The sequence below is a fragment of the Amblyraja radiata genome, chromosome 27 (assembly GCF_010909765.2).
Source record: "Amblyraja radiata isolate CabotCenter1 chromosome 27, sAmbRad1.1.pri, whole genome shotgun sequence".
Lineage (NCBI taxonomy): Eukaryota > Metazoa > Chordata > Chondrichthyes > Rajiformes > Rajidae > Amblyraja > Amblyraja radiata.
The window spans coordinates 27086956-27108494 of record NC_045982.1 but is presented as its reverse complement, the minus strand read 5'-3'; the positions used below and the strand labels follow the sequence as shown (position 1 = coordinate 27108494).

General features: G+C 43.1%; 2 protein-coding genes across 7 annotated transcripts in view; both read left to right on the top strand.

Annotated features, from left to right (window-relative positions):
• Window positions 1–8004, top strand: part of oscp1 (organic solute carrier partner 1) — a 32814-nt gene extending 24810 nt beyond the window's left edge. The window contains exons 6-10 of the mRNA XM_033045436.1: window positions 1553–1681; window positions 3221–3290; window positions 4869–5008; window positions 6127–6190; window positions 6864–8004. Coding sequence (XP_032901327.1) covers window positions 1553–1681; window positions 3221–3290; window positions 4869–5008; window positions 6127–6190; window positions 6864–6983 — 523 coding nt within the window. The 3' untranslated portion in view covers window positions 6984–8004. The remainder of the gene's footprint in view (window positions 1–1552; window positions 1682–3220; window positions 3291–4868; window positions 5009–6126; window positions 6191–6863) is intronic.
• Window positions 8005–14478: 6474 nt separating this feature from the next.
• On the top strand, window positions 14479–20676 carry lsm10 (LSM10, U7 small nuclear RNA associated). Of its 6 annotated transcripts, none has more exons than XM_033045429.1 (2): window positions 14479–14588; window positions 19598–20676. In XM_033045429.1, exon 2 carries the CDS (start codon window positions 19683–19685, stop codon window positions 20046–20048), a length of 366 nt encoding a protein of 121 aa, XP_032901320.1. In that variant the 5' UTR covers window positions 14479–14588; window positions 19598–19682; the 3' UTR covers window positions 20049–20676. The 6 variants fall into 6 exon arrangements, with proteins under 6 accessions (XP_032901320.1, XP_032901322.1, XP_032901321.1 ...); XM_033045431.1 differs by having other exon boundaries at window positions 14500–14570; XM_033045430.1 differs by having other exon boundaries at window positions 14500–14574.
• The last annotated feature ends 863 nt before the right edge of the window (window positions 20677–21539 follow it).

The following is a 21539-nucleotide window of genomic DNA, read 5'->3' as shown; positions in this document are numbered from 1 at the left end:
GCCAAAACTTATTTTGCTGGTGTAACTCTGCAGGTCAGGCAGCATCAATTAAGGGAATGGATGGGCGACATTTCGGTTCAGAACCTTCTTCAGACTGATATCTGAAGAAATGTCCTGCACTTTGTGTTTTGTTCAAGATTCCAGAAGCTGCAGTTTCTTGTGTCTATTATTTTGCTAAATGCTTGTACTATACTGACGTCAGACCTTAATGGTTTCCTGGATGAGACGTCTTCTGCCAGGGAGTCATTCAGCATGGAAATAGACCCTTCAACCCTTGACCCCCCTGCCTAAGTCTGAAGAAGGGTCTCGACCCGAAACGTCACCCATTCCTTCACTCCAGAGATTAGTTACTCCAGCTTCTGTGTCTATCTTCAAACTAACTTGTCTGTGCCGATCAAGGTGTCAATCTGAGCTAATCGCATTTTCCCGCAGTTACCTCGTATTGCTCTAAACTTTCAAATCCATGTACCTGTCCAAATGTATTTTAAATGTTGTAAGTATACCTACCTGTACACTTCTCGTTCTATATACCGACCACCTTCCATCTCTCCCTGCTCACCATAAACCTATGCCTCCTAGCTATAGCAACCCCTCCTCTGTGATAAAGACTGCAACTATTCACCTTATCCATGCCTTCGTGGGTTTATAAACCATTATAAAGTAACCGCCTCCTTCACTCGAAGAAGACAGTCCCTGCTATCCAGTCTCTACTTGTAACTCAAGCCTTCCAAACCCAGCAATGTAGTTCTCAATCTTTACTCACCTGTTCCAGCTTACTCGCATCCTTCCTATAGTATGGCAACCAGGAATGTATACAATATACCAAGTCCATCAATGTATATAACATCCCAACTCTTGAACAATGTAATACAATATTCTTGTGCTCAATACTGTCATGTTCATAGATTTGTGGCATGATTTGTCTCACTTTTCTCAGGGAACTCTTTCATTTTGCTTTTCATTTGCAATATATGCAAGCATGTTCACAAATCTTCTTTGTGGAATTTCATAAATATTGGCTATTTGTCCACCCATATTCTTTACACTGGTGCTCCGCTGGTGCTCCTCCTCCTGCTGTGTGCTCAGTCCTCTACTCGACTCCCTGCACACACATGACTGTGAAGTCAAGTACAAGTGATGTCATCGCAGTTCTCAGACAGATCAGCAACAATGATGAGAAAAGAGAAGAGGAACCTTGCATGATGGCAAGACAAAAAGAGTTGATTATTTTCAGTTATTTTTACACGTTCTGGAGTTTGAGCATTTGCAGATTTTTATTACAGCAGAGTTTCAAAATATTTGGCTTCTTGAAAGTTTTGTGTTGAAAAAACGTATGACTTGCATTAGATGTACATTTTGTATTTTATAAATTCAAGTTGTAAGTATACTCAAACTTAATATTAAACCCCTCCTACATAATCCAAAGAATATATACATTCATCACTGACTAATAATAGAAACCATTAGGAATTCTAACGTTGAGCATGAAATTAATTGCAATATTTTTACGATGTGAAAACATTGACATTTGGTTTGTGGAATTTTGTCCTAGAATGTTTAACTATAATGGAGAACAGGTGGAGCAGAGAAAGTTCCAAACCGTTGGCAATTATACGAGTGCATTGGCAGAAGGATCTTTAAACCTCTTTGGTGACCGTGTCATTAAGCTCGGCACCAACATGTAAGTACACCATGTCTATTCCTTTAGGATCTGCTGGGCACAAACCCAGGAATGTATAAGCTGAGCCAACCATCTCCATCTCCCTGAAAATGATCCATTGATCATTTTTAGTTGTTTGGTGAGTAATGACAATTTGACACTAAGCTCCACAGACCAGAAGATCCTGGGATGTACGTCCCCAAGTCATAGTGGGTGTTCCTAATTGTTAATGCTAAACAGTTAGTTTCTGTCACCATTTAAATTGCCCCAGGCTTCTGTTTATTAAAGTTAAAATTCAGCATAAATATTAACCGATAATCTATTCCTCTGCATATTGAATGAGGATGAGATTAGATGTGATACCCAGCCTCGAGTCAAGCAAATGTTCTGGTGTGAACATGATGCGCAGTATGGAGACATCTTTGAGACATACATCCCAGGACATTCTGATCTGTATGAATGAGTGCAAGTCCCATGAAAGTGCAGGATTCTGAGCAGTGTGCTGTTTTATCCTCTGCATGGAAAGGGTTTTTCATTGAGTCATAGCCCAGGAGAAGAAGGATGAATTTGCTGCAAGGGTTGGAGCTGGAACCCCTTGCAACAGGAGAATGATAGAAAGGCAGTTCAGATAGGGTGGTTAGAGGGAACCAGGCTTATGCTTGGGTTACACAAGGGATAGGTGACTCATGCTACATCTCCCAAATGCACATTTCAGGAGAAGATTAGTACAAAGGACCCTGGCTAACTTTGCTTTGAAAATGTGCATGGGGGTGAAATGCAAAGATCCTTATGACTTGCACAGACTTGTCTAGACACGTGCACAGAGGGGCCACTAGCTGAGTTCTTAAAAGATGTGTGTTAAATTTTTTTGCAGAATTAGAATATGTATCGAGACATGAATTGACAGTTTCAGTGGAGAAAATAGTATAGATTATCTAAGAAAGTCATCGTCGAAGAAGGATCTCGACCCTCTCCAGAGATGCTGCTGGTCCTGCTGAATGACTCCAACATTTTGTGTCTATCTTCAGTGTAAACCAGCATCTGCAGTTCCTTTCTACACAACTCTGCTTGGTCTCGTCTAGATTAGGAAAGTAGCGATATTCATAGAAATGCCCTGCGCCATGATCTACCAGATGCAAATAGTTTGTGGACATTCTTAAAATCCAAAACAAATTAGAAACAATTGTCTCTATGGATAGCAACGATTAAGGGAATAACTGGGTTGGTAATTGATGCCTCTGTGTTGTCTGTTCATGTAACTATTTTGTAAGACCTACAGTATTTTGTAATATAATTATACTGGTATTTCATGCTATTTGTAACTGATTCTTGTACACAAGAAAATAAAGCAGGTAGAAATAGCAATGTCTTACCTACAATTCACAGTCAGTTGGTCCAGGATTATTTGTCCAATGGTTGTCTCAAGGAGTTGGATGGTGGCCACTCACCATACAACCATTGCTTCTGAATATATTGTTTATTAAAATCTCCTCTTGTTACTGTTGATGTTCCATGAAGTGCCTGTCTATGACTGTTTGTACCTTGTCTAAATGGCCACAGGTACAGTGTTTCCCGGCAGGTGGAAACCCACATGATGGGGACAATGAAGAGTTCATCTGTCCGTGCAAAGGTAAGTGCCGTTAGCCGCTCAAGCCTGGCATTTGCCTCTTCAGCTAGCTTCTCTTTGATTCTACCTGTTCTTCCCAATTGGTTTTTTTAATTTTCCTTTTTGCATGCCTTGTTTATAAATTTTATAGAATAAAAAATATTGTTGTTTTTCCGATGCTGGCTGACCTTCCATTCAATTCCAGATTTGTATTTAATACTTTTTATCTCAACCTTACTTGAATCTGTTAGTGTATTTCCTGCATGTTATCTGCAGCCAATTAATATGGGGATGAGTGAGATTGTAGATGCTGGAATCTTGATAAAAGAAACTGGAGGGGGGAGTAATGGAAGGAAGGGAACCTGAGGGGGGTTGGAATGGTGAAGAGGGAATAAAAGGAAATTGAGGCCTTGAACTGAGGAGGGTTTGGAAATAGGTGGAAGGAAGAGGGGAATAGAACTGGTTGACGGGAGCAGAGGGAGAAAAGTGTGCACAGTGGGTGGAGGGAAGGGTAAAAAGCAGTCAGATGAAAAGATGGGTTACATGAAATTGGAGAATTTACCTTTTGTGCTGTTGGGTTGTTGGCTACACAAGCGGAATATGAGGTTGTGTTCTTCCAGTTTGCCTCTCGCCACACTCTGGTAGTGTAGTTGCGGAGGGTAGAAAGATTGTTATGGGAACAAGAAGGGGAATTAAAATGCTTTTCATTACTCTTAACTTAATTGCGGCTGCATTGCGGTGTGGGAGGAAGGAGGGGAACAGAAGGGATAAGGACAGAGGCAAGTGAAGGAGGAGAAGAGAAGGAGCAGCTGCAACAATCACAACAGTCTCATATTCTTGAACTACATTGACAGTCTTACCCCTAACATCATGAGGAAAGTGGCTGGCAACAATGACTACCATAATTGTAAGAAGGAACTGCAGATGCTGCTTTAAACCAAAGACAGACACAAAATGCTGGAGTTACTCAGAGTGATAGACAACATCTCTGGAGAGTGGAATACGTGACGTCTCGGGTCTAGACCCTTCTTCAGACTGAGTCGGGGAGAGGTAGATACAGAGATAAGGAAGTGTAAGGTGTGAAAATTAGACAGAGGGGATGGAGATCAAATGTAGAATACATCATTGTTAGCTAGGAGAAGGTAACAACAAAGCAACACAGATAAATTGTAATCAGGGACTGGTTGGAGAACTGGGAAGGGGGGGAAGGCGGATGGAGAGAGGGAATGCAAGGGTTACTTGAAGTTAGAGGTCAATATTCAGGTTTAGGCAGACTGAGTGGAGGTGTCCAGCGAAAATATTGCCGAGCCTACGCTTGCTCTCGCCTCATCTTAGGCACAGATACGGCATAGACAGAGGCGTATTCAACCATCCAGTTCCCCACTCACTGTACAACTTTAAGTTTTATTTCATTCCCAACTTTTCCAAATAATGGAAAGCTACTGACCTGAACGGTTCACATTTCTTCTCTCCCCTGATACTGCCTGTCACTAAGTATTTGCAGCATTTTATGTATTAGCCCTGGGCAGTGCTAATCTGTATCTGGTATTTTACGTTTCGGACATTTCTGTGGACTTGATTGGCTCCTGGCCTTCACTCTAGGAGAATGCTGCACCTAATCCATTGGCAAAGGAGGAGCTAAATCTTCTTGCGCGCCTAATGGGAGGTCTTGATGTCAAGAAATCAGCAGGCAACGAGTCAGGATTTCGCCTAAATCTGTTTGGCACAGACGAGGAGGAAGAGTAAGTTGACCATGCCAACGTTCACATTGTTTCTTTCAAATGAGCAGGATTCATAACTACAGAGGCACCCACTTGTTCACACATCCACTCTTGACAACATGCATCCACCCATAAACACACCCATGTCTTTCCCACATCCACAACAAGAACATTTTGCAATGGGAAGAGTCTGGCAAGGCTGGGGTTCTTTGAGCAAAAGAATCAACCGAGGTTTATACAAAAAAAATTCAGAATAAAAATAAACTCTTCTCTTTAGTAGCAAGGTTGATAATCAGCATAGCAATTTGTTATTCAACAGCAAGATTATAAACAAATTAAACATTGATCATAGAAACGTACAGCAGAGAAATAAACCCTTCACAATGTCTATACCTAACATAAAGCCAAGAGAAACTAATGTTATCTGCCCAGACATGATCATTATCTCTCCACTTCCTGCATATCTAAGTGCTTATCTAAAAGCCTCTTAAACACTACTATCATCTGATTCCACCACCTACCACCCTCTGTAAAAAAAACCTGCTCCGCACATCTCCTTTAAACCCTAAAGTCTTTGACGTTTCCACCTTGGGGAAAAAGGTTCTGACTGTCTCTGCTTCTCATAATTTTATAAACATCTCAACCTCTGTATGTTCCAGAGAAACAATCCAAGTTTATCCATAGCTAAACCTCTCTAATTCAGGCATTTGGTAAATCTTTTCTGCATCCACTCCAAAACTTTCACATCCTTCCCGTAATGGGATGACCACAACTTTGCACAATACTGTAAATGCAGCATAACCAAAGTCCTACTGTATGTAGCTGTATCTTAACTTCTTGAAAAAACAATTTTCACCTGAAAAATACTGGGGTTTTGGATGCACTGTTGGAAGGATGAGTGGTATAATTTGCTACAAGCTTGTAAACTGAGCTCCAGGAAGTGCGTCTTATTTATGTAGTGCCTTCTTTTGGTTGGCACAGACATGGGTACCATGCAGTAAATCCCATGATTCTATGATAATATCTTGTACGAGTGGCTTTCTAAAAGAGGAGCATTGCAGAAATACAACACACCTGTTCACTTTCTTAAGCTCTAAAGAAACCACAGCGTTTTGTCTTGACCTGTTTTTGTGTTACAGCCAAGCAGCAACCATAAGGCCTCCAGAGCTCTCTGAGGGGGTTGTCAACATACAGGCCATCAAGGTGAGCGAATGACCTGGTTATTTGCAGCAATGTTACTGTTTAATGCATGGATCTGAGATTATCCTTCCGACTTCCTCACTCCTAAGATGTTAAATCGTGTATGCCCATGCACTCCAGTGCCTCGATAGTAGCTCATGTAAATGAGCACATGATCCTATTTGTTCATTCGGGGTAGGGGGAAGATTACTTTATTTGAAATATACTTCCAGAGGACTATGGATGCCGAGACGTTGGGCATAGTCAGCGTTGAGATTAAATTAACTCATGGACAGCCATGGAAACTAGAATTATGAATATTGGGCAGAAAAGTGGAGCGAGGTTTAAAGATCAGAACAACTCTGATCTGTGGAACAGGCTGAAGGAGATTACTCTTCCTGCAATTTCTAACATTCATTCAAACATATTCTGCCTTGCCCTGTGTTGGAGATGCATGGTCTTCAGCAGAACTCACTACATGACAATTATGAGTGAGGATTCCAGCCATAGTGTGCTCTATCCTAACAGCGGAGGTGGTTTTACATTTTCCCTGTTGGCGATTCAGAGAGAAAGCCACGAGCTCAACTCTCCAACTATACCACGCAATGTGCAGCGCATTCACACACTCAGCCGTAATTGATTCCCTCTCGCCAACCGGCAGCCCGCTGATCAGACTGTGTGCTCTCCTCCTCTCCAGGACCAGCAGCAGCAAGAAGAGTTGGTGCGGATTATGGGGGAGTTTTGTGTGCAGGAGCAGCAGCCCAGGCACGACTGCAGTAAAGGCGATGACCTCCTGGCCATGATGGACAACCTGTGACCTCCTGCCCGTCAGCAGCTGAGACAATGCGGGCTCTTACCTGCGACTTTCCTTCAGCACAACATCGAACGGCTTTCAAAACTCTGAACATTTGTTATTTACAGCTCACCCACTTTCTGTACCAAGAGCTGAACTCCTGTTCTGTATGGTTTTGTGCACCTTTGGACAGGTTCACTGTTAAATGAGTCTAACTGTAATCGTACTCGCCACTGTTTTTCACCCTCAGAACCTGGCATGAGGATGTTAAGACAATCGGTAGGTTCAGTAAATGAAGTGGCAAGTCGGAGATAAATGAATTTCTGGAGCGACAACTGTGTTTATTTCTTTCCAGAGTCCACATCAGTGAAATTCAAGTTGCACTTGGTCATTACTGGTCCTTAACCATCCATTGTGGGAGAGCGGCTAGACTAGCGTAAAAGGCGATGTGAATGGTTGGTTTGTGTGCTGTGCCGTTGAACCCATTCAGTGCAGGTTACAACACGATCAGGCTGGCGTCAGTGTGCTGTGTGTGTGTGGTACTGGGGGCAAAGTATTTCATGCAATAGAATGTATTACACTGAGATCGTTGCTTCTGACAGAGTCTTTGAGTGTGGCAGATTGATCACTGGGTCATACCATGAAAATGTCCAAGTAGTTCTGTGAAAATCCCAGCAGTTTTCTCAAGCAGCTCAGATTTGTACATGACAAACTTTGATTCTATTCTGGAGACACAAGGAACTGTGAATGCTGGATACTTAAGCAAAACACAAAGTGCTGGAGTAACTTAGCACTGGGTTAAGCTGCATCTGTGAATAGAGTCTGAAGAAGGTTCCCCACCTAAAATGTCACCAATCTATTCCCTCCACAGAGGCTGCCTGACTTACTATGTTCCTCCAGCACATTGTATTTTGCTTTTGATTCTATTCTAAATGTTAAGAGGCAGAGGATTTCTGGTCCCTGAACCCAGCTATTAATATCTACCATTAAATGTTTTTATTAATATTGCTTTAAATAGTAAGAACTTTATTAAAAAATTACATTTGAACTGAGTGATAGTTTTATTATTATACTAGACCAAGTGGAGACCCGTTGGGTCTGGTCCCCCAATGGTGTGATCCCCCAACCCAATATTCGTCCAATGGAACTGAAGCCGTTCCCAAATGTAAGATTCCAGCACTCCCCTGCCTCCCTCAGCAGTGGATTAAAAAAAAAATCAAATTGCACCTCTCCTGCCTGCTGCAGCAGTGAAAGGTTCAGAGTGTTCCTGTCTTGCAAGTTTGTTTCGAAGTGTGTTGGAAGCTGTTTCGAAGTGTGTTGGAAGCTGATAGGAAGGAGCAGCCGTCAACAAATCAAAAGGCAGAAAGTCAACGAATCAAAAGGCAGACAGGCAGCCGGACGGACGGATGTCGGACGGATGGGGCGAGAGTTTTATAGAATAATAGATAGATGATGTTTTCTGAATAATCCTGGTCTACTATTAAAATAGCAATGACAATTTATCATAATGTATGTTGGAAATAAAAATTGTTTTAAAATACAAAGAAAGGAGGAGGGGGGAAGGAAATAGTGAAAAGGCAAGGTCCATGATAGATAAAGGGTTGCAAAAGCAATGCTGGAAATCTGAAATAAAAGCAGAAGATGCTGTAAATACTCATCCTGTCAGGCAGCAGGTGCAAGATCGTTGAACTAAAACATTGCTTCTTTCCACTAATGCTGCTTGAATAGCTGAGTATTGCCTGCATTTTCTGGGGTTATGTAATGTCCAATGATAGTGTAACTTGAAGCAAGATGGTAATCTAACAAATTAAGAAAATTTGTGTAGGAAAGAACTGCAGATGCTGGTTAAAATCAGAGGTGGACACAAAATGCTGGAGTAACTCAGATGGACAGGCGGCATCTCTGGAGAGAAGGAATGGGTGACGTTTCGGGTCACACGTGTTATGTTATCCCATTTTCTCACCCCACCCCTACATACTAGGGGCAATTTACAGAGGCCAATTTCCCCATAAACTCACACGTCTTTGGAATGTGGAGGGAATGCAGAGCATCTGGTGGAAACCCACGCGGTTACAGAGAGAATGTGCAAAGTCCACACATACTGCACTCCAGGTCATGATCGAACCCGGCACACTGACACTGAGGCAGCAGCACTTTCAGTAGAATACCCAATCCCTGATCTGCTTTTGTAGCCACTAGATACATGGGGCTGATCCTGTTGAGTTCCTGGACATGGATGATCCTCTGCCTCAGGTTACTGACAGTGATAAAGTTCGATGTCAAGGGTAGGTGTTTGCGCTCTGTTGCGGATGCTCGTTCCTTGGCACATTTATGGAGTGTATATTGTTTTGTCACATTACCCAATGATTGAATGTTGTCCGTGCCTTTCTCATGCAGATATGGACTGATCATTGTGGACCTGGCAACCCAAGGTGCTTGTATCTTACCATTGCTTGCTTCCTTTAGCGGTTTCTACATATCTTTCAGCCTTTGTGTCAGCATTTCAAATTAGCTGGGAAATGGCTAATGAAAAGCACGTTGAAGTACAGCACAGAAATAAGCCTTTTTGTCCATGATATCTATGCCAAACAGGATGTCAATTTAAACTCCCCTCTGCCCACCTATGATCAATTTCCCTCCATCCCTGCATGTGTTTGCCTAAAAGCTTCTTAAGCTGCTATCATATCTGCCTTCACCACTTCCCTGGCAACGTATTCCTGGACCTACCACTCTAAGTGAAAAAAACCTTGCCTCATTAATCTCCTGTACTCACCCTGAACCTACACCCTCAAGTCTTTGATTTTCCACCCTGGGGAAAAATACATTGTCTTTCTGCTTCATCTATGCCTCTCATGCATTTTATTTACATCTATTTAGTTGCCCCTCAGCCTCTGAAGTTGCAGAAAAAACAATCCAAGTTTGTCCCACCTCTCCTTGTAGCTCATACTCTCTAATCTAGGCAACATTCTGATGAACCTCTTTTGCTTCCTCTCCAAAGCCTCTACATCTCTCCTGTAATATGGTAGCCTGAATTGCATATGATACTGTAAAGTTTTATACAGATGCAATATGATTTTTCAGTTTTTATACTCAACACCCTGACCAATTGAAGATGTGTTTGACATATGCCTTTACTACCCTATCCGCTTGTGTTGCCATTTTTAGGGAGCTCTGGATTTGTACCTCAAGATCCCTCGATCCCTCTACATCAATGTTCCTCGGGTGTCCTGCTCGTCACGTGTAGTTTCCTCTTGCATTTAATGTCAACACCTTATATTTCTCCGGATTAAACTTAATCTGCCATTTCTCTGCCCATATTTTCTACTGGCCTACATTGCACTGAATTTTTTAACAACCTTCCTCACGATACATAACTGCTAATTCTTGTGTCAACTGTAAAATTACCAATCAACCTATCTTCATTTTCAACCAAATCGTTTATATATGTCATAAACCACCAAGCTCCCCAGCTCTGATCCTTCTGAGCCACCACGGGTCCCAGAGTTCCAGTCAAATAACAGAAAACCTCTCTATTCTATGACCAAACCATAGTCTCCTCTCTACTTTCCAGATTTCCCTTTATCTTATGTCTGCTACTACTGGGCACTAAACAACTATGGCGGCCTTCAAGGTGTTTACAAATTATCCAAGAAATCTGAAACATTTCACTTTGACCTCCAGAAATTCTTGAATATTAACGGAACGCGAATGCTGAGGAATGTAGATTAAAATATGTTAATCCTTGATTAAGAACCAATAAAAGACAAGTATGTGTTAAAGAAACTGAAGCATTCATGATCCAGCCATGTTTATGATCCAAATTGGCCACTAAATAAATGGTGTTCATAAGAGTAAATATAAACGCTTTAAAAGTCAAACAGTCCCCTGAAGTTTCCGAATTGGCACATTATATACGGATGTATATATCTGCAATAATCTAAAATGGCACATCAACGCAGACCGCATCATCAAGAAAGGACAACAACGCCTATACTTCCTCAGACAGCTCAAAAAGTTCAGAGTACACAAACACCTGGTCCGTTTTTATCAATCCATCATTGAAAGCATCATCACCTCCTCAATCACAGTCTGGTACGGAAACACTGACAGTCACTCACTACACAGATTACAGCTCATTGTCTCCAAGGCGTCCAGGATCATCAACTCCCCCCTCCCCTCAATCCATTCCATTTACCTCCAACGTACCTCAAAACGGGCAATAAAGATCATCTCGGACCCCTCCCATCCAGCAAACCACCTTTTCCAGTCTCTCCCTTCAGGGAGGCGCCTCAGGTCACATGCTACAAAATCCACCCGCTTTAAAAACAGTTTCTTCCCCTCAGCAATAAGAACACTCAATTCCCTCCAATAACAGTCAATACTAAGGACTTTTGATGTATACAATGTCTTGTCTATGGTCTTTGTCTGTTCCTTTGCACTATGTATTGTTGGTGAGATTTGTGATGTGGTATGGATGCACTTTATTACTGTGATCTGTGTTATTAGTGTTAATGTGACTAAAGCAGTGTACCATCATGTACCGAACCCAAATACCACCAACCCTGGTCGTGTGGCAAATAAAGATTCTATCTATCTATCTATCTATCTATCTATCTATCTATCTATCTATCTATCTATCTATAGTCCCAAACAGAACTGGAGAGGTGACAGTGGGATGTGAGTTGCATCTAATCCCACGATTTAAACAGGGAGAACCTGCGAGTTACTGGTGACGCAAGGAAGTGCAGATACTGGAATACTGAGCAGAACACAAAGTACTGGCGGAATTCAGCGGGTCTGGGAGACAATATATGACACAGAAGTGACGTTTTGGGTAGAGAACCTTCTTTAGACTGAGAGTTGGGAGGGGGAGATACAGAGATAAGGAAATGTGATGTGAGAAGGAAGACACCAAAGCGGGTGAAGTTAAAGAAAAATGTAGAATAGGGGGGTTGCACGTAAGGTCACTGGGTCATAGGGCTTGATGCACAGAGCCGCTCAATCCATCTGGAGGACATCCGTAACTTCCGGTATATTATTAATGCAAGAAACGCGTACTTTCCTACCTGTTAAAAACAGCCAAAATGTTGAATTTTTGCATTGAAAAAAATTCGTGGTACGTGTGAGAGACATGTCCCCAACTTTAGAATTCCAAAAGTGAAGCGAAATGTAGGTAAATAGAAGCGAAAGCTGAAGGGACAACAACAGCTAAAGTGCTTGGTAAACATTGGCCGTGCAGATATCGGAATTGAAAATATTGGGAATTATGGCGTTTGCTCACTGCATTTCATCAACAGTAAGGCATTATTTGTGTTTTTTCTTGATTCCTTTGGTATCTAAAAAGTCTCAGAAGTGATAAATCTGGCTGTAAATTTTTCTTCAGGTGCGTTTTCATTTTGTATGTAAAAACCCACTTGAGAACCATGGACGATTTAAAAAATTTACAGCCAGATTTATCACTTCTGAAACTTTTTAGATGCCAAAGGAATCAAGAAAAAACACAAATAATGCCTTAGTTGATGAAATGCAGTGAGCAAACGGCCAATGTTCGCTAAGCACTCTCTGTTGTTGTCCCTTCAGCTCTCACTTCTATCTACCATAATTTCTCCTCACTTTTGGAATTCTGAAGTAGGCTAAATGTCTCACACGCTTATCCTGATTTCCATAATTATTTACAGCACAAACATTGACATTTTCGGCGGGTTTTAACGGGGCCGCTACGCTGGAAACAATGGTAAGTGCCTACCTGCGGTTCATCGCATTTGGAGTAGCATAGTAACAGTATGGGTCATGGGTCGTGGCCCGACTGCCGTGAAACCTCCCTATAGATCATTGTTAGCTAGGAGAAGGTAGCAACAAAGCAAATCGAGAAAAAATGTAATCAGGGACAGTCGGACTGGTCGGAGAACTGGGTACAGGAGAGGTGGAGAGACAGGGAAAGCAAGGGTTACTTGAAGTTAGAGAAGTCAATGTTCATACCGCTGGGGTGTAAGCTGCCTAAGCGAAATATGAGGTTCTGTTCCTCCAATTTGCGCTGGGCCTCACTCTGGCAATGGAGGAGGCCCAGGACAGAAAGGTCAGTGTGTGAATGGGAGGGGTCGTTAAAGTGTTTAGCAACCGGTTTAGTAACCTTATCTCCGTATCCCCCCCCCCCCCCCCTAGTTCACCCTCCACTGACTCTCAGTCTGAAGAAGGATCTCGACCCGAAACGTCACCTATTCCTTCGCTTGTCCCGCTGAGTTACTCAAGCATTTTGTAGGTATGTTGCAAAACCTACCTTAAGCGTCGCTGAAGATCTGTCCCAGCCCGTGTGTGCGATTATGGCGCCGTTTAGAGGGGGGCGGGTTTAAAACGCGATTTTCCCTAGGCTGTTCAAATCGAGCTTGTTCAGCCTACTTAGTTGCTGACGAAAAATCGCTTGGAGTTTTGCTCGCTGGAGCTATTTTTACATTTTACGGGTTTATTTAATTATTATAGTAAGTTAAAAATTAACCTCTAAACCCGCGACCGCCGACAACGGGCCGGATCTCATACAGGGGACAACAGAAGGTAGGTTGTTTATTTTTACATTAAAAAGCGTTTCTTAAGATCCCTTTATACAAAGTTTTATGTTGCGAGTAGCTCATTTGGGGCCCCATTAAATCCCGCAGTATTTTTCTGGGCATTTGGGGCACAAATCTACCGCAATGTGAACGTTCTAAACCAGCGCGTTCCACAGGATCCCACTCGAAAGCTGATTTAAATGGCCATTAATTTACAGCAATTGAACACTAAATTCCTTGCATTTGGCCTATAAATTAATGTAAATGAGATTTAAAAATCATGTTTTATTGTGAATTCTTTGTGAATGTTATTTGGACACTTAGGCTATTTAAAAATGTTAATCTTTTCTTAAGAAATGGATAGATGTTTAGATCTAGTAATTGAAGTTTGGAATTAGCTACAATTGGGTAACTAACTAATTATATGCTTTAATTTCAGGTCATCCAAGTAAGTGTTTTATATTTGTTTCAGAATGCTTCAATCTATGATAACTGAAAATTTCATTCAGTTCTCTTAATTTTTAAGAAAGTTATGGGCTTTTGACTGTCCACGATCACAGCTTTTTTGTTATGTCCATAGAAAATCAATAGGGAACAAGATGCTAATTTCCGAGTATGAAAATGGCCATAACTTTTTTATTACTTGAGATATGAAAGTGAAATAGGTGTCAAATTAAACTTTTTATGCTTTATCTGATGGGATAAATTGCAGGCTTGATTTTTAAAATCTCAACATTTTGTAACATTGCTTCATTTTGTGTCTATCTTAAGGTGTAAACCAATATCCTTCCAACACAGTTCTTGATAACACTCGGGCTTTAACCAGCGTCCCTCTCTGTACCTGTGCCCAAAGATCTTAGAGCAGAGCTCTAAGATCTTTGCCTGTACCCGAGTGAACCTGCAGCACCTTGTCTCAAGGCTGCCGAGCCGAGCCCAGCCGAGTCCGCTCTATAATCTTGAGCCGAGCCGAGCCACGTCCGGGTGCAGGGCCGCTCCCCGCCGCCCGGGGGCGCTGCTGTAACCAAGGAGACGCGGCCTGCTGCCGGCGGCCGACCTGCCCGACGCTGCTTTAAGTAAGTGTTTCACAGTAAGTGAACCTATGGCGTCCAGGCAGCGGCGTGGGCTGCTCAGCCGATCCTTTGCTCAGTGTTGTGGGAGTTAATTGGAGGGCGCGGCCGGTTCTGTCCCCTGGTTCGGCGCTGCCAAGCTTGAGGCCGAGACCTGGGGCTCGGGTCCCTGGATGCCGGCGCTACGCCGCGCCCCCCTGGGGTGGAGGCAACCGGACACCTCGCCTCCTCCGCAGTATAAATGTGGTAGAACAGGAACAGGCGCTTCGGCCCATAATGTCCGTGCCAAACATGATGCCCAGTTAAACTGCTCTCCTGCCTGCACATGACCATTCCCTGCATATCCACATGCCTGTCGAAATATCCTCTTGGACGCCACTATCATGTCTGCCTCCACCACCCCTGCCAGCACGTTCCAGCCACCCACCACTCTTTGTGTAAAAAAACTTGCTTCGCACATCTCTAAAATTTGTCCTGCTCACCTTATAGTAGCAATGTTACAAAATTTTGAGATTTTAAAAATCAAGTCTGTAATTTATCCCATCAGATAAAGCATAAAAATAAGTTTAATTTGACATCTAATTCACTTTCATATCTCAAGTATTTAAAAAGTTATGGCCATTTTCATACTCGGAAATGAGCATCTTGTTCCCTATTGATTTTCTATGGACATAACAAAAAAGTTGTGATCGTGAATAGTCAAAAGCCCATAACTTTCTTAAAAATTAAGAGAACTGAATGAAATTTTCAGTTATCATAGATTGAAGCATTCTGAAACAAATATAAAATAATTTTACTTGGATGACCTGAAATTAAAGCATATAATTAGTTAGTTACCTAATTGTAGCTAATTTCAGACTTCAATTACTAGATCTAAACATCTATCCATTTCTTAATAAATGATTAACATTTTTAAATAGCCTAAATGTCCAAATAATATTCACAAATAATTCACAATAAAACATGATTTTAAAATCTCATTTACATTAATTTATAGGCCAAATGGAAGGAATTCAGTGTTCAATTGCTGTAAATAAATGCCCATTTAAATCAGCTTTCCAGTGGGTCTCTGTGGAACGCGCTGGTTTAGAACGTTCACATTGCGGTAGATTTGTGCCCCAAATGCCCAGAAAAATACTGCGCGATATAATGGGCCCAAATTGAGCTACTCGCAATATTAAATTTTGTATAAAAGGATCTTTAGAAGCCCTTTTGAATGTAAAAATATACAACCTACCTTCTGCTATTTTCTTTATGAGACTCTGCGGTTGCTGGCGGTCGCGGGTTTAAAGATTGATTTTTAAACTACTATAACTATTATTCAAGGCCTTTAAACCTAATAATAGCTTTTGCGACGGGGTCTATCAGCGATTTTTCGTTAATAATTAACTAGGCTGAACATTTTCGATTGGAACAGCTTAGAGAAAATCGCGTTTTAAACCCGCCCCCTCTAAACGGCGCCAAAATCGCGCACAACCTCAGCGGCAGATCTTCAACGACGCTTCAGGTAGGCTTTGCAACATACCTACTTATAGCTCTGCCCTCCAGTCTTCCTACAAACTCTGGTGTTTCAGAGAAAACAATCCATATTTGTCCACTCTCTACTTATAACTAATACCTTCAAATCCAGGCAGTACTCTGGTAAACCTCTTCTACACCCTCTCAATAGTCCCCACGTTCTTTTGGGGAGACCAGAACTATACACATTATACAATGATCAGTCTGAAGAAAGGTACTGATCCATGTTCTCCAGAGATGATGCCTGACCTACTGAGTTCTGAGTTTTTGCATCTTTTCTCGGTAAACCAGCAGTTCCTTGTTTGCACAATATATCCAAACTGATTCAGAGGGGTTCTGAGGAAGATTATGTTTCACCCGGGGATGGTTAAACTGAAACCCACTACCGGAATCAGTGAAGACAGATACTCTTGGAACATTTCAGAAGTATTCAGATGAGCATTTGAAATGCTAAGGTATAGGTAGGAAGTGCAGGAAAATAGAATTAACTAGACCAAGTGCAGACCCGTTGGGTCTGTTCCCCCAACGTGCGGTTGTGGGGGGGGGGGGGGGGGGGGGGGGGAGGTGGCATGCAGCGTCACACACACTAACTATCTCCCCCCCCCCCCGCACTCACGCTAATTTCCCCCCTTGATATATTAATATTATTAATTTGCTCCTTTTACCCCATAACCACCCAGCTACTGACGCATAGCCCCCAACTTGCAGTCACATCTAGAGAGGGGGGGGGGGTAGAGAGTGAGCACAGATAGAGATGGGGCAGAGACAGAGAGAGGGGCAAGAGGGAGAGGGGGGTGGAGAGGAGGAGAAGAGGAAGGGTGGGTGAGGGGGGAAAAGGTAGGGGAGGAGAGAGAGAGGGTGAAAGTGAGGGGGAGAGAGGGGGTGCTGAGAGGGTGGGGAGCAGGGAGGAGGAGGGAGGGTAGAGGGTAGGGGGTGTGGAGGGGAGGGGGTTTAGGGGAGGGAGGGAGGTTGAGGATGGAGGGGGGGAGGAGAGAGGGGGGGGGGAGAGAGAGAGAGAGGCGGGAGGAGAGGGGGGATGGGGGGAGAGAGGGGGTGTGCTGAGAGGGGGGTGAGGTGGGGAGCAGGGAGGTGGAGGGAAGGGGGTAGGGGTGTGTGGAGGGGAGGGGAGGGACGTTGGGGGAGGGGATGGAGGGGAGAGAGAGAGCGTTGGAAGGGGGGGAGAAAGGGGGTGAGAGAAAAGGGTGTGCTGAGAGGTGGGGAGCAGGGAGGGTGGAGGGAAGGGGGTAGGGGTGTGTGGAGGGGAGGGGGGTTTAGGGGAGGGACAGTGGGGAGGGGATGGAGGGGGAGAAAAGGGGGGGGAGAGGAGAGGGGGGAGAGGAGAAGGGGGGGAGAGGAGAAGGGGGGAGAGGAGAAGGGGGAGAGGAGAGAGGGGGTGGAGAGAGAGAGAGAAAGGGAAAGAGACAGGGGGGAGAAAGAGAGAGGGATAGGGAAAGAGAGAGGGATAGGGAGAGAGAGAGGGATAGGGAGAGAGAGAGGGATAGGGAGAGAGAGAGGGATAGGGAGAGAGAGAGGTGGGGAGAGAGAGGAACCCAAACCCCCCCCAAACAACCATTTGCAGGCAGTGCTTTTTTATTTCAAACTAACCATATTTTATTTTCAAACCACATTAAGGGTACTTACTCACAGGTGTGAAGAAATTTGTTCAGTGTCATTCAGAGCTCAGAGTGCCCTCCATGTTGCAGAGTGATTGAGGCACACCACTTGCAGAGACTGATTGAGGCACACCACTTCCTGGTTTTATAGTCCCTCCCCCTCCCTCTAGCAGGGGCAGCAGAGAGAATGGGGAATTGTGTAAAAACATTAATATCTCTGTAATTTTTCATCGACGGGAAAAATCCTCGACACACATGCGGCGGGGGGGGGGGGGGGGGGGCTCTGAGCAAGGTGGCCAAAAATGACGGCCGTAGGTGGCGGCGTTCTCTCGGAAATCGCAGCACAGAAGGCCAAAAGCGGTCAAGAACAGAGATTTAGTAATATAGATGGAGGCAGGTAATTGATGGCCAGCATGGACTATGGGCCTGTCTCCAAACTGTATGACTAGTTGGCTCTTAATGTCCTCTGAAATGGCAAAGTATTAAAATTGTAATCAAAAGTATCAAGGTAAGAAAAACAGATCTACCACCTTGCATTGTCCTTGATACTGGATTTGATCACTTCCTAGACTAATCAACCATGTAAAGCCATCCTTACAAATGGTCTGTAGATTGTCACTATAACATTCTACGCAAGGAAAAATGTGTTATTGTTGTACTTGCAGAGTTTAAACCTAGCAGTCAGGCTCTGCCATCATAATTCCTGGTTACGTCGTGTTCTGTGAATAAAAACATTTCAAGGCTTTGATGAGAACAAAAATTAAAAATTAAAAAAAATGCAGATGCTGGAAATCTGAAACAAAAACAGAAATTACTGGGGGGGAGAAGAACAGCAGATCAGACAGCATATGTAGAACAAAAAAACAGTCAGTGTTTCGGGTCTATGACCCTTCATCAAAAGTGGGAGGGAGAGAGAAGTGAGTTGGTTTTCAATAGGAGAGACGATGGAGGAGAGATGTATGGAACAAAAAGGATGTCTGTGATAGGATGTTAAAATGGCTTCATGGTGGCAGTTAAGCATGTTAAGCTTGGACGAAGAGCAGACCAGGGAGTTGCAAAGGCGATATACATCTGGTGGTAGAATCTGGTTGGAGCTGTCAGAAGCTGTGAGGGATGATATGTGGAATGCAGCGGCTGGTGGATGGAAGGTAAATACTAGAGGAAATCTGTTGTTCTGTCCAGGAGAAGAAGGTGCGAGCAGTAGTTGAGATTCACTCAAGGGCTCAGTCCATTACGATAGAGGGGAATGGAATTGGAAGCTGCAGCTGAGGAAGAAAGTAACATTTCTGGATCTTGCTATGATTTCCCAGCACTTGTCCTTGGTTCTGCTTAGGTTACCAGATTTTCAAGAGTTTAAGAAGGAACTGCAGATGCTGGAAAATCGAAGGTACACAAAAATGCTGGAGAAACTCAGCGGGTGCAGCAGCATCTATGGAGCGAAGGAAATAGGCAACGTTTCGGCCCGAAAAGTTGCCTATTTCCTTCGCTCCATAGATGCTGCTGCACCCGCTGAGTTTCTCCAGCATTTTTGTGTACCAGATTTTCAAGTCCATTAACTTTAATGAGGATTGTGAAACTACAATGATATTATTCTGAAGAAGGGTTTTTGACTTAAAACATGATTTTTGGTTCTTTTTTACGGATGGTGCCTGACCTAATATATCCAGCATTTTTTTCTGAGTTCCAGTATCAGCAGTTTTTTTTGCTTTCCACTGGTTATTGGTATGTTGGCTCCTCAGACTTGCGTGCAAATTTGTGGATTTAGTGCTGCCTATCTGTAAATCCCTATCAGGAGGCAGTGCCCTGATTGAAACGGAGAAACGAAACAGCCCCTTGTCTCTATTTGGTGGACCATTACAATCCAGCTACGTTTGTGTTTCTTGTGTTTTTTCTTTCAGACTCTGATGCTGTTCTGTCACAGAGGTTTGGTAGTTGGACTTGATCTTTCAATTTCCTTGCGCTAATTGCAGAACCTGAGCCATCATGTCGGTGAGCCACTCCATTAAAGAGCGAACAATTTCTGAGAACAGCCTCATCATCCTTCTCCAGGGTATACATGGCCATGTCACCACTGTGGAGCTGAGAGACGAGAGCTCCGTCAGAGGACGGATTGTGAATGTCGACGCCTTCATGAATGTCCGTCTTTCTGAAGTGCTGTACACTGACAGGGCAGGCAAGGCCTTGCAACTGGATGACTTCTTCGTCACTGGCAGAAACGTACGTTACGTTCACATTCCAGATGAGATCAGCATCATCGATACCATCCACAGTCAACTGCAGAAAATTCACCGAGTGCGGAATTTTGGGGCGAAAGATCGAGGAAGAAAAGAATTTCCATCCAAAAGATAATAGTGTGTTGAGCCCAGACAAGCAGACGTCTGTGGTAGGAGCTTCACCGGGGAAGGAGGGGATTAGGGCTGGTTTATGTACGGAATTAGAGAGAGAGCTGTTGTGGAAGGGAGCCAGGGTGGAAAAGCAAGACAGAATGATGTATGGGATTGGGGTGGGAGTGGAATCAAGACAACGGGGTGCAGTAACATTGATGAGGACAACCACACCTCCAAACTAATCAGTTGGCAGTACCTTCATCCATGGGTTTAAAAATAATTGGGTAAAATCTCATCACACAATCCATGAGTCTGCGATCCCAAGCAATGCCGAGAGTGTACTGCATTGTACACTCTGCATTGTACATTCTGACTGGCAAATCCAATGTGGTTTTATGGTTCATGTGCACATTACTGGAAGAACTGGTATCCCGAATGACTCCCGTCTGTAGCAACTTCACTGTGGGAGATTGCCTAGTGGAGAGTCCCTGCTGCATTTGGCGATATAAGTCCAAAATAATTCATTCTACTTAAAATGTTTTGGGTTATCTCTGTGAGATAAGCCTTGATGAAATTAAAATGCATGTCCGTTATTTTGTATTGACAATGTATATCTGTATTGATTCCCAATAAATAATGGAAACATGGAAGAGGTAATCTCATGGCGCACTTGACGTTGTCAGTGCTGTCATTGCAAGCAATTTCTGTCTCTCTTGCAGTTGCTCGCCTGAGCAGGATTCCTTGTACATATCAATCACATACTGACAATCTTATGTGGCAATGGCAAACACAAGGATCAGGTGCTCTCTCTGTTCTCTCTCCCGCCTGTGTTCAACAGAACAAGGACATATACAGTTTGCTGGGAACCATGGCATTGTTTGCAAATTTTTCGCCACAAACAACAAATAGTGGCAAATGGCAGTCTGACCAAGTAAATCCAAAACTTAAATAACTGTCCATATACTGCTGACAGACTTACGCTTGGAAATCATTCACACACGTGATGGGCTGAAGGGCCTGTTTGTGTGCTGTCCTGTTCAATGTATTGTAATTCAAGAGTCAGTATGATCATTGTGTTCAGAAAGAAGGGAAAACGATTGAGGTACATTAGGCTGAAGCTGCCAGTGCGTACAATGACTGGAATTTTCAGGACTGGTCAGCACTGGCAAAGCATAATGGTAGTTGATCAAAACTCATACTTGTGCTGATAAATGACAATTAAACTGAATGATCAAAACTGTTCTTTGTCAGATTTTGCCTGGAGTGATTTTCCAGCTTTTCCAATTTTTTTGGTTTTTCTGATTTGATTTTGTAATTCACATTTTCTTTACTAGTGAAATTCAAAGCAAATGATGTTTTTTTACACAGTGTTAATGTCATAAGCTAGTTATGAACAGCATGGAGTACTCACTGATGTCGCTGGAAGTTTAGAAGGGAAATAAGCAAATGAAGTCAGATGTTTCACTGGTGATGGAATGGCAGGTTTTTTTTGCAAATATCTTCATACATAGTT

What these genes read in the sequence shown, in the direction of transcription:
- lsm10 (XM_033045429.1), top strand. Translation starts at nt 19,683, where the DNA reads ATGTCGGTGAGCCACTCCATTAAAGAGCGAACAATTTCTGAGAACAGC.